This window comes from Oxyura jamaicensis, chromosome Z (genome assembly GCF_011077185.1).
Source record: "Oxyura jamaicensis isolate SHBP4307 breed ruddy duck chromosome Z, BPBGC_Ojam_1.0, whole genome shotgun sequence".
Taxonomy (NCBI): domain Eukaryota; kingdom Metazoa; phylum Chordata; class Aves; order Anseriformes; family Anatidae; genus Oxyura; species Oxyura jamaicensis.
In genome coordinates, this window is record NC_048926.1 from 11,282,224 (window position 1) to 11,298,401 (window position 16,178).

At 38.9% G+C, this 16,178-nt stretch overlaps 1 protein-coding gene across 1 annotated transcript; it reads left to right on the forward strand.

The window, feature by feature from the left end:
* Nucleotides 1-645: 645 nt before the first annotated feature.
* On the forward strand, nt 646-15,838 carry SUB1 (SUB1 regulator of transcription). Its single transcript, XM_035309676.1, has 5 exons — nt 646-772; nt 2,673-2,745; nt 4,329-4,448; nt 9,798-9,906; nt 12,363-15,838. The coding sequence occupies exons 2-5, from the start codon at nt 2,674-2,676 to the stop codon at nt 12,440-12,442; spliced, it is 381 nt and encodes a 126-aa protein (XP_035165567.1). The 5' UTR covers nt 646-772; nt 2,673; the 3' UTR covers nt 12,443-15,838.
* The last annotated feature ends 340 nt before the right edge of the window (nt 15,839-16,178 follow it).

The window sequence follows — 16,178 nt, forward strand, 5'->3', positions numbered from 1 at the left end:
AGCCCCCAAAATGAGGCATCATTTCCGCTTATCCCACCACCTGTTTGCACACTTGCTTAAATGAATTAAGCCTACTGCCCTTCTTCAAGTCTTGACACAGGAGAAAGCACCAGAAGGGCACTTCTGCATGCTTTGGCTTGAATACACACCAGAAGGTGGCAAATTACATTTTAAAAGGCTTTTTGGTCAGATTTTGGGGTTGGCTGGCTTGCTTTGTGCTGTCGTGTCCCCCCCACAGAGACAGGGGGGCTTTCTAAAAGCGTGCGTTTACCACAGAAACCGAGAACCTGCGGCCCCAGGAGGGAAGCCCTGTGCTGGGCGCTGCGTGAACGCCGAGAGGGGGGCAAGGAGGCTCAGGCCCCCCGCCACACACCTGCGGGGAGGAAAACGAACGGGGGGGAAAAGGGGAAGCGGCGCTTTCCTGGACAGCGCCTCAGGTGACGGCCGGGGCTGCGGTTTCGGCATGCAAAGCAGGCGCGGCAGCGCCCCTTCACCGCGTTTCCTCCCGTCCCCTCAGCGAGCTCGAGGAACGGCCGCTGCACGGCGGCCATTTGCAACGCGCCCCTCCCCCCCCCCTTCAGCGGCCGGCCGCCATCTTCCCCCCCCTTCCCACCCAGGGGGGAGGGGGGCAACAACCCTCCGCGTCCCCTTTAAACACCCCCTCCCCTCCCCCCTCCCGCCCCTTCACGTGGTGCAGAGCAAGGGCGGGGATCCCGCGGTGCGTCACTTCCGTTCCTCTGGCGGCGCAGCGGAGCCCCGCGCGGAGCAGGACGTGAGTCTTGGGGGTCGTGCCGCGCCGCCCCCCCCCCCCCCCTCCCGGTGCCCCGCCGCCATTTTGTGCCCCCCCCTCCGCACCCCCCTCCCCACCCCCGGTGCCTCACTGACGGGAGCTCGGCGCCTCCCGGGCGGCTCGGGGCGGCCATGCGGCGGCGCTTCCCCCTCCGCCTCCTCCTCCTCCTTTCCTCGAGTGCCCGCTGCGCCCCGCGGGAGGGATGCTCCGGCGGGGGAGCGGGCCGGGGGCGGGAGGAGGAGCCGCCGCTGAGGAGAAGCTGCCATGTTGGGGGGGCAACGAGGGTGCGAGCGAGGGAGAAAATGGCGTCAGGGAACCGCCCGGCCCCGTTACCCCCTCCCCCCTGCACCGGTATTGTAGTCTGCCCGCGGACGACCCCCGACCCTTTTTGTGTTTTTATTTGTTGGGGGGGGGGGGGGGGCTGGTTTTCCTGTTTTTCGCCGCTGCTGAGCCCCCGCAGGGTCGGGGCTGGCCTTGCCCGTGCTTCCCCCCTCCCCCCCGCCACCGGGCCTTCGCCCCCTGCCCCCGGGGAGCAAGGAGAGATGGGGGGAGGAGAAGATGAGGGGAGGAAAATGGCGGCTGGGATCCGCCTATCGGTGCTCCCAGCTTATCCCGGCTCCTCTTTCTCTTCTCCCTTCACTTAGCCCTCCCGTGGCCTTTTTCGTTCTGCCCTCATTGTCCCCAGTGCTGCGGTGTCGCCTCGCCCTCTGCCAGCCTCCCCCACAGGGTACCGCCACTCCCCCCATTTCTCTTTCATCCGATTTCCACCCCCAGCCTTCCTCCATATTGTCGCTCTCTCATCCTAATACGGATTGCAACCTCTGTCTGTGGCCCCTGATCCTGGATTATTGGTCTCACTGGGCCCCTCGATTTCATGCCACTGCTGTGCTTGGCTTTTCCATGTCCCATTCCAGCTCTCCTCTGCCTCCATCCTGTAGCGTGGTTTGTTAGCTCCCACGTACGGTGTTTCATTTTCAGTGTTACAGCTTCCATCATTGTGCTCCAAGCTGTTACGACAGACCTTGCCCCAATTTAGAACCGTATGGAGCCATTAGCATTATTCAGACTCCATTTTTACCTGTGTATGTGGTTTCTTTGACCACAAGTTTGTTTAAAAACAACCCTTTCCATTTACTGAGATCCGCTTCTCTAATATATATTTTTTCTTGACTTCTATAGTTTGAGTTTATAGTCAATTTCTCTGTGATGGTTATTTTTATTCTGAAAGAACTATTTATTTGTCACAAAGAGTTTCTAGTAACAGGCAAGATCTTCAGCTGCTATATCTAACCACATGTTTGCATAGTAAAGAGATGTAGAAACACACCTGGCAGCATGCATTCAAGGAAAGTTGAATGTCCGCTTGTCTGGCAAATGAATAGACCGTAGTGACTGATGTGTTAAAGCTGCAGTAGAAATATTAATTGCAGTACTGTAGTTCTTTGTAACTAAGGTGTTTTTTTCAGGCTTTCCTATTACTGATGGGAAGCACATCTTAGTATATAGTGATTATACAGCTCTTGCTAGAGTATTCAACTAGGCAAAATGCCTGTATGAGAATATACGTAAACGCCCTGGCCTTAATAATTCATGAATGTAGCATTGAGAATTCAAACTAAGGATAGCAGTGTGCAGTGTTTTTGAAAAAAAAATGTACCTTTATAAACAGTTTGGAAACTAAGACACTGCATTTAAGGCTGTTGCAGCAAAAAATGGAATAGGGAATGGTGTTTGAGATTGCATGAACAGTTTATTAAAGGCAGGAAAATCTGGGAGGGTTTTGAATAAGGTGAGGCTTTACAAACAGGTCTGAAGATTGCTTTCCAAATATAATGGGATGTATTTCTTGTACAGTGTTCTCATGTTATCTTTCTCTTCGTAGAATGCCTAAGTCAAAGGAACTTGTGTCTTCAAGCTCATCTGCCAGTGATTCAGATAGTGAAGTTGACAAAAAGGTGAAAATCATATGCGGTTAATTACTACTGTAATAACTTCTATGGGGCAAAGTGCATGTTTTTCCATATGGTTTGTTAGACACTTGAGGGAAAAAAAAAAGCAGGGTTAGGGCTTGGGTAGATAAGAGGTTTTTGCCTTGCGGTAAGCTTTTTTCTTAAGTTGCATTTTGCTTTATACAATATTTTTCATATGGTATATCTAGACACAAGCTTTCTGTAATTCTTTCTTGTTTTGTGGCAAGAGAGAGGTTTTGGTATAAGCAGCCCCTTGTGGCAAGAATTTGGACTATTTTTGAGAGACAACCCCCCCTCCTGTTTATTATGGTGTCTGGATACCTTGCAAGTCCAAAGTGAAAACCTCCACCTGCCTGGTTATCCCCCTACCACTTGCTTATCTTGTTTACATGTTCTTTTTCTGTTTCAGTTTTTCTTTTACTATCTGCTAGTTTCTTATTAAAAGCTGGGCTGACCTGAGTGTTTTTGAGCTGATTAATTCTTACATGTTAACTGCTTTTAAATGCATAAATCAAATGTTCCCAGTTATTTTTATTTATTTTGTAAGTTTTTGTTGGTGTACCAGTCAATATGAATAAAAACTGAGTACAACAGTGAATTACCTTTTTTTAGAAACACTAGGTGGTAATGATGCATCAGGTCTTTTAATGTTGTATGTGAAAAAAACTAGTTTGCTTTACTGAATTGATTCAAATGTGACCTAGTTGCCATAAGCAAATTATAATAATATCAGAGAAAATAGTCAGGTGATGGCTTTTTGGTAGGGAAATGTATTCCTGAAAAATCAAACTGTTTGCTTCAGTGGGTGTAAGTTGTGTTTTTTTTTTTCTTCCTCTGATAACCTCCCATATTTGTTGCAACCATTCCTCTTTGAAAGAGGTTACCCACAATATGGTTCTAGCAGGTGAGATTAACTTTTGGTATCTCTGTATCACTGCTTTCTTGGTGGGAGGGAGGTGGACTGGGAGAGTATGCTTACCATATAAATATTGATAGAGGAACGTCGTAGCACCTGCAAGTAATCTGATTTACAGGTAATACCATCTGAATGTTTTAAAAACATATTTATCATGCTATAGACAGAGATAGGCCCCTGATAATAAAGAAAAAAATGTTTCCTAGGTATAGGTGACTTCCAGATCCTTTCTTCATTATCTAATTTTTAATTTTTCTTTTTTTTTTTTTTTTTTAGAATGTGGTAGCTCTCCTGCATTTTTAGTTGTTGTCAGAAGAAAGGAATGTGAAACTTCCATCAGACTTTTATTTTTTTGATTAGAACTATTGAACTGATAATATTGTTGTGCGAAAAGAGTAGGCTTTTTGAAATGTATTTTGATCTAACTCTCTTTAAAGCCAGAGTATTATGAACTTCACTGGGAACAGAATTAGACTCATTTGGAGATTTTTTTGAAATTCCAGTCTAAATTGTACAGTATTAGAGGCCTGCCATCACAAAAGGAAGGTGATATCGTGTGTGGTAGTAGTTTGTAGCCTCTAATGGAAGCTTTTTTTGTAACTAATAGTTGCAAGGTGTAGTTCATGCATTTCTGTTTTATTCTTGCTCCAAGGCAAAGCGGAAAAAGCAAGCAGCTCCAGAAAAGCCTGTAAAGAAACAAAAGACGGGTGAAAGTTCGAAAGGTGCCGCTTCTTCTAAGCAAAGCAGTAACAGAGATGAGAATATGTTTCAGGTAAAATTGATGATTCTTTTAAAGCCTGATTAAAGTAGCATGTTACATCATATTCAATATAAATTTCAAGGCGGTATAAATATTGTGATAGTGTAGAGCCTAGTTTCCTGAAGCCCTGGTCAAAGAGAGTTGTGATGCTACGGTACAGATGAGGTACTCAAAAAGCATTTCCAGGTTTCAGTAGAAGAAAAGAATTGGAGTTGTGGCAAGTTATCCAGCTGTCTCTCATGATCTTTGTCCATGGTAACTTTCTAGATTGTCATTTTGTCTGTAAATAAAACACTTGTCTTGAATATACTGTAAATGTTAAATCAGGACAGTCTCTGGGTGGAATTTTTTTAATCAAGGCTCTTGAAATAAAGGTTTTTGGAAAACAAAGTATGGAGCCTTCATTCCTATTTAACTAGGTCAAAGTCATCTTGACTCCTGTCCTGTAAGACGGTGTCTTGGAATAGGTTTAGCTTGTTTATTTTGCGATGCAGGTTTTTCTCCCTGAACATTGAAAAAGACTGTAAGACCATCTGAATGTAGATCTTTTTCTTTTCAGCAAGCTGCGTTTATGAGCTTAAGGTGTGGTTCTTGGGGTTAGCTGAAGCTGTAGCCGTGTTTACTGCAATGTGAGAAAAATCTCAATTTTCTTCAGACAGAAAATCTCAATTATCTTCTCACATCTATGAAGCTATTTTATTCGTGATGGCAATGGTGGACGTCCTGCCAATTATGATTGCTTTATAGTAAACAATTCATAACCTTTTATTCCCTATTACCTGACACCTGATCACCTCCCCTGTTTCCTCATTGGCTGAGGAAAGCTACTCGACTCTCCTCTATGCCATATATGTACAATTTTTCTTTTTTTTTTCTCAACCCTTCTCAACCCTTTTTCTCAACCCTTTAATTTCTCCTTTTTCCCTTTTTTCCCCCCTTTTTATATTTTGAGAACTTGTGATCTTTGTCTTACTGTTCCCACACTGCTCATCCTGTTTTTCTCAAGCTTCCACCTTATTTTGGAGCAGTGAGGCTTTCTCCTGTCCACTTAGCTACTTAGCATTTCTCCTTACTGTGACTACACAACTACCTTGGAATACAGAAAATTAGTTCTCTACTGCAAAAACACAACTTAGTTTCTCATATGCAAGCTGTACAAGAATTTATGTAGCTTTGAATCCCCTGTTTTAGGGGGGTGGGTGAAGAGTTAATAAATGTCTGTGATGAGGTGGCTTGTTAAGGGCAGGGAAAAACTTAAGAATCAGTGTACGTAAGAGCTTAAGTTTGTTAAAGGGCATGGGAAGGATGTCTAATGAGATGATCCCAATATTGGGTAAGGCAAAATAAATGGATTTGGGCTGTAGCTGTGCAAAGGAATATGGAAAAAAAACTCTCTTCAAGAAAAAAGACCTGCATGACTGATTATGTAATACAGGGCATTTACTCTTAATGTTTTCAGTCGTTTTGTTGTTTATCATGTATAGTTGGAGGGAGGGCTTCAATTGACAACATTGTGTTAATGGTTGTGCTTGACTGTTAACATGACGTAAACCTTTGGTCTCTTCCTGCCTTTTAGTTATTCAACAGCAAAGAATTGTTTAGATTGCTTATTCTGTTATGTGAAACATCTTTTTTTTTTTTTATGCTACATCAGCTTACTGTGCCTTACCGAAGGTGCAACTGTTTCACTGTAGAAAAGGTATTGCTGGTCAATGGTTACTTCCTCTCTCACCCATGAGAGCATGCTAGCAGCTTTGGTTGCATTTTATTATTTTTAGGTACTTTTGTGTTGTTATGGGGCTATTAATAATACTGCAAACCTCCTTTCTGTTTCCCCGTGGCAGTAAAATTATCTTTGATGTGCAAGTGAATTTGCACAGATGTGGCTTGAACTGATGCTGATAGAAATCAGTCAGTGAAGCACTCACAGGATATTCAGAAGTTTTATAATGTCCATATTGTGTGTAGGAGTTGCAGCAAATGATGTGAAACTTACTGACTTCATGTTCGAAACCTCAGGCTGCGTTCTGGAAGTATACAGCTTCACTTAATGTAGAGGTCTTTGTGACTGCTGTATTGAGAAGATTCAGCATTTTTATCAAGGTCTAGGTCTTTTTTTTCATTTAAAGCAGATGTTGGTGTAACTATTCTTGAAACTCATTAAGAGGAGAATTAACCTTAGTAGTAGAGAATCATTTCAGTATGAGATCAAGTGTATCTTATTTGCATGTCTTGTCTTCTTTAGGCTTTATAGGTAGCCTAGTATACTTTGGAATTTGCTAAAGGGGTTTGGGCACAATTGGAGTGCAGAAGTTTATCTTGTTCCAGTTAGTGACATACTGCTTGAGGTCCTAAGGAGAAGCATTGTTCATGTTAATGTGGAAGGGTTTAGTGTTCATGCAGTAGATTCCTATCTGTGGCTTCACGCCAATGTAAGCTCTGCATCATGTGCTTTGGACAAAAATCCTGTCATCTACCCATGCCTGATTTGCATAAGGTTTGTTAATGCTGTCTGGATACAGTATTAATGACAGTCCAGAATGGAGCCACGCTACACAAGATATTTCACAGAATTATTTCACTTTGTGCGAAAAGAACTTTGCCCACACTCTCTCTCTTTCTAAAAAGTTAAGTTGTATTTACCTTTTGACTTGTGAGAAATAAATTCATTAGCTTCATGATGTAAAGTATTTACTTATAGGTTCCTGAGGATAAATACATAAGCTTGTGATGCTCTCTAGAGGTGATTGATCATGGAAATAATGAATAGTGTTGCATTGGTAACAACCTCAGTTACAGAATTAATGTTCTGAAGCAATTTGTCCTGCAGAGCTCAGCTGCATTCTAGGGGTTTGTATTATCTTACTGTGCTCCTTCTAACACTATACATAGAGTTACCAGCTAAGAGAGAAGGCTGACTTTTGGCAATTTCTACTTTCACAGTGTGTATGCAGTTTAAAACAACTGGCAATTTAGAGGGGAAATGTAGATTAAATATATGTGATGAAACTCATACAGGAAGTCCGATACGTGTCTTTGAAAGTAACCTAAGCATTTCGGTGCATTTTATTCTAAGTAATGGAAACCTGGAAACAATATCTTCGACTTAATAGAGTAGTGCATCTACATCTAAAGAGTAGTGATATTTAATAAAAAAGCATATTAGCTTGTGTATGAAGGTTGAGCAGCATTAACTGCCCTGCTTTAAAGCAATACAACCCTTGTAACACTACAGTGATTATAGTGTTATATCCAGTGAAGTTGCTCTAGTACTATCAGCTGCTGTGTGGAAAAAAAGTTATTCAAAAAGGGCTCAGTACCAGAATTACAGGTATCAGGACATTGAGAAAAATCAGTTTACTTGGGTAAATCTAGATTTTGGTTGATTTTAACATTTGTTGCTAATTCTATCTCTTGTTAGAAACTGGTATTAAAGCTTCTAGCGGTGACAACTGTTTTGCATAGTGTTCAGCCATACATTCTGAATTTAATGTGAGTATTCAGAGGAAATGTAGACAGGCATGAAGCCTAAGAATTTCAGCACTCTTGGAACTGTTTCCAATTAAGGTAGACTTACTGCCTAAATAATGCATGCTTTATATTCTTGCACCCATATCTTACTGTAGTTGAATTAAGATATGTAGTCTTCATATTCATATCCTAAACCCTTTTGCTGTACTTGCATCTCTAATCTGCTGTATTGTATCAGATTTTTTCTTAGAGCAATCTGGAATTACTTTGCAACGCACTAGTGATCTTTGATAGACCTGGGATAAAAAGGTGTTCTGGAGTACTAGTACTTGAAGGAGACCTAAGTCACTTTAAGTCGGTGAAGTGTAAAACCAAGAAATGTTGTTTATGCAGACTATTTAGGATATCATTTGCCAGCAGTGCTGACAGATATGGCCATGTTACCAAGTTAAGTCTGAAAGAACTCAGCTGCTCTGACATCATAGCTTATTTTTGTGTTGTATTTGTAGTGCTGTGGAAGTATTTAATAAATCACAAAATACTATTATGAACTGTAAACTCATGTTCCTTTTAAAGGCTACTTTGAAATAAGAAAAAAGCCCCATGCTTACGGTGTATAAAGATGTTCCAATTGTTTTAAAATTAATTTTGGAGATAATTCAACAAGGTCTGCATAAGAAGAAAAATGTCTTTAACCAAACATAAAGCACACTTGTTTACATCTATTTTATGAAGTAACAGCTTAGACTTAAACATCTGTGGATGACTTTAACTGATATAAGAGTTCATGTTTTCTAGTCAGACTTGAAGCTAGTAAGACATGTTTTATCCCCTGTTAAATTATGTCAGTGCAAGATGCATCAATTAAGGAAATCTGGTATTCTTAATAAAGCTGTTTTACTTTTTGTTTTAAAATTATTTGCTTTAGGATGTGATCTTTGTTCAGAAACTGTATCCAGAGTGTACATACAGAACTCTAAGCATTTCTTAAAGTAATTGCTTCATTTTCATTATCTAGTTTCTGATTCTCACATTCAGATACACAGAATTGGTGTGAATAAATAGGTTGTCAAATGTGGGAGAAAAATTAATAAGCCTAAACGTATAGTGTGGTGCAGTGTGCTATGCTTCCCCCTCTGCTCTCAAACCCCTAAAAAAAAAAAAAAGCCTCAAAATTCAGTTAAGTTGTTGTGGTACAGAAATTCCAAAAGTGTCATTTTTAACAAAGACATTTTCATGCCATGGTACACGCTGGTAAACTTCAAAAGTTTTGATTTTTTTGGAACACCTGGTTACAAGTGAGAAATTCTTACTCTCTGTTTCAATGAAGTACCAAGAGGATTTGAAAACAGGTGTGGGGCCACTTGGTCGTTTCCTTTCATTTTCCATCTGTATTTGCTTTGTTTTAAACAAACCAAATACCACTAAGACCCCTCTAGAAATTGTGCTTTTCTCATGTGAATATCTAAGTGCTTTTTTTTTTATATAGTACTAAAATTTAGATTTGGTAATAGAGCTCCCTCTTTCTTTGTTTACGACTGCTGCTAACAAAGATGGTTATAATACAGGTAATAAAAAAATAAATCAGTGGCTTTTGTAAGAATTCAATTTGATAAGAATATAAGTATTTCTATTCTGTGAGAGCCCCTTTTGCAAAAAAAAAAAAAAATAATATCGAATGCTCAATTGGTTTAAGTCCTTCATCCATTTATGTTGTCATTACCTATTAGCCTACTGACTACTCTGGATTAAGCTCTTGATCTAGTTGTTTCTCTTGTGTCTAAAATAAGCTGCAGTGGGTAATGTCACATGTCTGAGTATAATACTGTTAGGAAAAGTGAATGGTGTAATATGTGTAATACCTAAAGATCCTTCTGTGTGTTTTGACAGATTGGCAAAATGAGGTATGTCAGTGTTCGTGACTTTAAAGGGAAAGTCTTAATTGATATTAGAGAATATTGGATGGATCAAGAAGGTGAAATGAAGCCAGGCAGAAAAGGTATTGTTCCACTTCAACTTATTTTTTATGTATTAAAACATCGCCTGCGATTTATTGGAAAACTTTGTGTACCAGATTTTTATATTTTGTTACTGCATGGTATTTTAAGAGTAATATTTTTGTTTTAACAGATTAGTTTTATCTGTACATTATAAACAAAAGTGGTTTTGTTGGCCTGAGTCCGTTTTTCTAAACGGATGCTGCATAATTTATGGAAACAAGGCATCGGGTACAAGCAAGTTTATTAGGGGAGCTATAAATCTAACCATACTTTTTATCTCCACTGTTGATTAACTGAATTAACTCGATTTCTCGCCTCTGTTACAGTCAGATTTTCCTATTTGTTGTATGACTGAAAAGGCTTGGGTTTAGTTGGAATAAAATGTTAAATTATTTAAAACAATTGTGTTCTTCATTTTTATCAAATTTCAAATTAAAATAATAGAAATGTTTCACATGACTTTTTTTGGAAAAAAAGTATTTTAGTTGAGGTGAAAATACTTGAAGTGCTTGAGTTTTAGTACTTTGTGTCTGTCTAATCTGCAACACAGCATAAGCCTTTAATCCATTAATTGCTACTCCCATACCTAATTTTTGTCATCCTTTCACTTAACTGTTTTTGGAACTTGGGCCACCAGCAAGATGAGAATAAGTAGATAGTTGGTTTCCTTAATGTCATTTGGTTGTTTAGAAAAGCTTACTTTACTCATTTTTCACATTCTGCAAAGGAAAGAGGTAAGTGTGAAACATCCTGTTCTGAAGATTAAAGGCATTTATGTTTTTATGACATGTCTAGGAACAGCAGCACAGGGATATTTGGAAAGCTTGAGAATTTTCAACATCTCAGATAACCACTGATGTTAGGTTTGTTTGAGCAGAGTTTTATGCGCACCTGACAGGAAAATTTATTTTTTGGATGTGTTGCTGCTGTCTAACAAAAAATAAAACAAAACATGAATTTGGTGTTTAAAGACTTAACTGGTGTGCTTTTAATTTCCACCTCAAAATGCATCAGTCAAAAGCTTGAGTGGGAAACAACAGTGAAACTTGGTGGGCAGGCAAAGTGATGATCTGTCTACACGATATAGATGGAAATGTTTATCATTGTGGCAAACAGGACTGGATTTTATTAGGATAATGCTAATAATGTGATAGCATGAGGGTTTAATATTCCAGTGATGCATTTACGAGCTGCTAACAAAGCTATGCTGCAAACATTATAATCAATTGAAATTTCATAATAAAAAAGAAGAAAAAAGTCCAACAGTTAGGAGTTGCTTTGTCAGATTATTTCAAATAGCAGTTCTAAATTCATGTCTGCGTACTGTTCATATAGTATGTTGTTCAGGGGCAGCTTGATGACATTTGGTCCCCCAGTAATGGTTAGTGTGTCTGGCATAACTGTCGTCAAAATAAATCTTCCACCTAAAGACTGGTGGGAGAACTGGCTAGAAAAGTGACAATGCGGAGTGTTTGCTGCTTAAAATAATAGTACTCTGATAAAACGCTGGTGGTAGAAGAGGGGGGGAAAGGCAATGAGTCCCGAAGATGGAACTCATAGTTTCACCTGTTTTCAGGTCCTGCTCCACCTACAGGGAGAAAGCAGTGAAAGAAGCCTGATCACTGAGGGGGGAGAAAGGGGGTAAATAGTAGAAGAGCCTGGCTGGAGAGAGTGAGAGGTAGGCCTGTGAGTCTGTACTTACATAGAGTTGGCATAATAAAGGCTAGTAGTGGAAGAAGGAGGAGGCTAATACATAAAAAGAAACATGCCTGGACTGAAGCTCGAGGAAGTAAAAATTCAGAACTGAGGAGATAGTTTCTGGGTACTGAGTGATTATTGATTGAATGTTGCAAGAATCTATAGTGATACTGAAGTTTAAAAACAATAACCAAAAAAAAACCCAACAACCTTCCATGCTAGTTTGTGAGTGCTAGGGAATAGAATGGAATATCTCTAAAAGTTACTTTATAGCATGTTATTCACAGTGGTTTAAGCCATGCCCCCCCTCATTTTTTTCTTCACAAGAGAGTGAAAAAAACCAGAAATGTAGTACATCAAAAATGCTTTGTTCAGTCTACAGTCTAGGTATTTGGCTTTTAGCAGCCAACTGAAATAGAATTGGTTTCCCATCTCACCTCATCTTGTGCTGCCTCCTATCAGGGCAAGAGCTCTCTTTCCCTTCCTGCGTTTCACAAAACACTTGTGAATGAACGTTGTATTGTACCCATTTTCTTGGTAAGGTAAACCTGTCCAGACTTGGGATGAAGGTCTAAATGGAAAGGTTCCAAGTGAGTAGTTTAACCATGCAGCTGAGACTTGTTAGTACACGTGATGTAGCCCAAGCATTAATAGTTGTGACAGTCTTTGTGTATGAAATCAATCTTGGTTGTAAGTATGCAAGATCCTGATTACAATTCTCTTTTTGTACTAAGTATTTGTTTTTAATACATTTCAGGTATTTCTTTAAATCCAGAACAGTGGAACCAGCTGAAGGAACAGATTTCTGATATTGATGATGCAGTAAGAAAACTGTAAAGACAGCCATACAGAAATCTTTATCATTTTTGTTGGTTTAAGCGGTCTTTTTACATTGGCTTTTGTTTTCTAAAATATTGTTTTCGAAGCTATTGTATATTTGGATTGCAAAACAATTTGTAAGATGAATACTTTTTTTATGTGCATTAAAAGTGTATTCTGAGTGAGGCTATTTGTGTATACTTTACTAAAAAGAAATGTGTTGCTTTCACCTCATGGTGTAAAATAAACAAATCAAGTAATATGTAAAGCATAGTTGTTATGGCCTTTTGATTGAAGATGTTTGTTGATAAGGCCACCTGTTGTCTTTAGGCTTTGTTTCAGTTTAGTTAACAGTTTGTTTTCTAAGGAGATTTTAAAAATGTCTCCATTTCCTTTTTTTTGTTTCATACCCTTTGGTATTGCCCTCAGCTTTCTGCTTTAAAACTTGACACAAACAGTGAATACCTGGTAAAACACATTTTTGTAGATAATTTTAAATACTGTATTTGCTGATTTTCCCTATTTATTCAGATGTCCTGAGTATATAGACTTTTCTCCATTATTTGCATGGAGTGTTATGCTAAACAGTAACACCTGAACACCACCCACACAGTCTGTTCCCATTTTTATATAGCTTGCTTGACATAGAAAATACTATTAGCCTATTCATGGACTCTAGGTTCTAGAATGTGATGCATAAACTTTTACAGTAATAGACATATACCTCAGTAAGGTAGCGTTTAAAAGCTCCAAACTTTGTTATTATTTAGGCACACTTTTCAATCTTTGCATTAAATTAATTCTTGAACACATACGAGATAGTTATTCCATAGAAAATAGCAGTTAGCCTGCTTTTGTAGGGCTTTTGTTTGAGAGCACTGTTTAAACAATAGTGCTTAAAATAGGCTGTAACACAGGTTAAACAGTCATACAGGGTTAGAATTGCTTCAGCCAGACTATCAGGCTATCATGCTTTTGCCCTGACAACCATGTCTGACCAAACCATTTGGCTTGCCTTGCGTGGCTTACATGTGCACAACTGGTTCTTTAGTATAGAAGGTATGTAGTGCTTACAGTGGAGCACTGGTACCTGTGGATCCACAAGTAATGAACTTTGCTTATCTACCAGTGTACATTCTGAGGAGAGAAGCCTCTGTCCAGTGGAAGTTCTATTAGACTAGATGTCTCAGCTGAAGGGAGATCTTGGTAGACATCATGAGGCTATGGAAAGAAGAAGGACGAATATGTTCAAGTAGGACTTAAGAGAGTGAATGGGCACTCCAGTAGAGAAATAAACAGCTAAAGCTCAAAGTTAGCTGACATAATAACTACAGAGAAGAAGCTTAACGTTAGCAGAATTGGAGAAGAGTTCATTTTATGACATAATTAATAGAAGGAAGAAGATGAAAGAACTTCATGACAACTGTCATTTTAAGACTACGTAATACTATGTAGTGAATGTACAATTTATTGGTTCAGCCGTAACTTTCACATTTGGTAATTTTAAATATTTTTAAATTTTGTATAGATAAACAAGATTTACTGATTAACTGTGGGATATCTTAATATAATTGCTTATATTGCAGACTTACTTGAAAGCCCTGTTCTGCTAAGTGCCGTACACAGACTATTCCTGTGCTGCAGAGTTTATAATTCAATACAAATGGTATATGAAGGGTGAGGGAAGGTGACCTCATCAAATTAAGTATATATTGTTTATCTTACATATTCTATTAGATACTTCTATCTACTTTTCAACTTACTGATTCTTGAGATAGTTCAAAGTTAAGATCTGGTTTTGTGTAGCTCAGGAAATGTGAGTTTCAGAGCTACGAAAAAATTGAATAGAAGAGGAAGAGATGTGTTGTGGTAGCACACGCTTTTTTGGGCAAAACTTCCTTCAAGAGATGTGTAGGGACGCTTGGACCAAGCAGTATAAATCAAATATCTGCTAAAATTTCTCAGATTAGTAGATCAGTGAATAAAATAAATTGCTTTAGATCATTATTGACAGTTTCTAGGCCTTTTTTTTTTTTCCCGTTTGCAGTGTGTCTTTTGCATTTTTTTTCCTTTAAATCTGACTGCAGCCAGATTTCAACTTTTTACCTCAAAACTTCCGTGTGGCTACTTTAAAGTGCATAAGTGCATGATTATCATAATAGTAAGAACATTATCCTCAATTAGATTACTGTGGTAGTAGGTCATTGGATGGCATTGTATATCAGAGTACAATATAATTGTGTTCAGGAAGGTGGAGAATTCATTCATTTTGGGAGGGTAAGTGGAAGAAGTTTTACTAAAGTGATTAGTTCTATTGTGGAAACTGATGGTAGAGATGTTCAAATAAATTAGTATTTGTTAATCAAGAACTATTATGTCTTATAGATAACCCTCTTACTGAATTTGTGGAGATAAGTACTGGAGCTGTTTATCCCATTTTACTTGGTAAAATTTGGGGCTGTTTGATTTTACTTAGCTTGTGTGTTTGGAAAACAGTTTTCCATCTGATGGGTATATATTCCTGCCTGTAATACTGACTGAAATATATTTTAGTTGCGCTGGTCTTAACACCTGCATGTCCTACAAAAAAGGTAACTAAATAAACTAGTCAGTTTCACAAATGAGCTCAAATAGAACCTGAATTGTGATGGAGGGAGTTCTTTGCACCTCAGCTGACTGATGGTTAGTTGACATAAATTTGACACATTCAGTGTTACTTTGAAATTAATGGTTGTGATTTGTCATGTGTTGTCTATGGCTGTAGTTTTTCTAATTTGAGAGAATAATTTTTTTTTTTTGAATACAGATTATTTTCTTGCAGAAAAAATGGTAGTTAGGATACATGTAGAAGTGTCCATGGAAGAAAACTGCATGTATGAAAGACTGTAGTGTGAGATGAAAATAAATGCTGTTCACTTTCCCACTGAAGTTACAAAAGAAAGATGCATTTGGCTCTTGATATTTATGCAGGGCATATTAGCAAAATGTTTTATAATTTATACCTACTATGGAGCATAGGAGGAAACATACATCAGAGTTAGATCTGCCAAAGTACCATGTGTGCTAAATCAAATGGTCATGTATGATGTTGCTCTTACGTAGAGGCGTTCATATTGAAATTAAACAAATGCAGTACTGAGTTTGATATTTCTGTTAAAGGAAATGCCCCAGTTACGTATTCCTTATGTGATCTGTTAGTAAAAAAAAAAAAAAAAATGTAATTCTGGTAACTCAAATGTCATATTGTTAACATGTGGAATGTTTAATGTTTTGTTCTGGTGGTATCTACTACAGAGGCCACTGGAAATATGAGCCCTCCAACTGTAATTCTCTTAATGTTCAAATAAAAAGTAGTTAAATGGCATATGTGTAATAACAATTTGAACACATGGAATAAATGAAGACTTCTGTTGACATAGTGTTATTTTTAATAGAAACTTAGCTGCACTATTTTTTTCTTAACTTACGAAAAATGCTGTTTGTTTCTTGCAACTGTTGTAATTTGGAAATTTGAACACCTAATCATCTTGTACTTGGTCTGTGTTTGTGGGTGGTGGGGCTTGATTGGCTCAGAAGGATAGAAGATTTACTTTTGGACAGTTGTTTTTTACTCAGAGGTGTTGAGGCACTCGCACAGCTGCCCAGAGAAGCTGTGGCTGCCCCATCCCTGCCAGTGCTCAAGGCCAGGCTGGATGGGGCTTTGGGCAGCCTCGTCTGATAGGAAGTGTCCCTGCCCATGGCTGGGGGCTGGAAC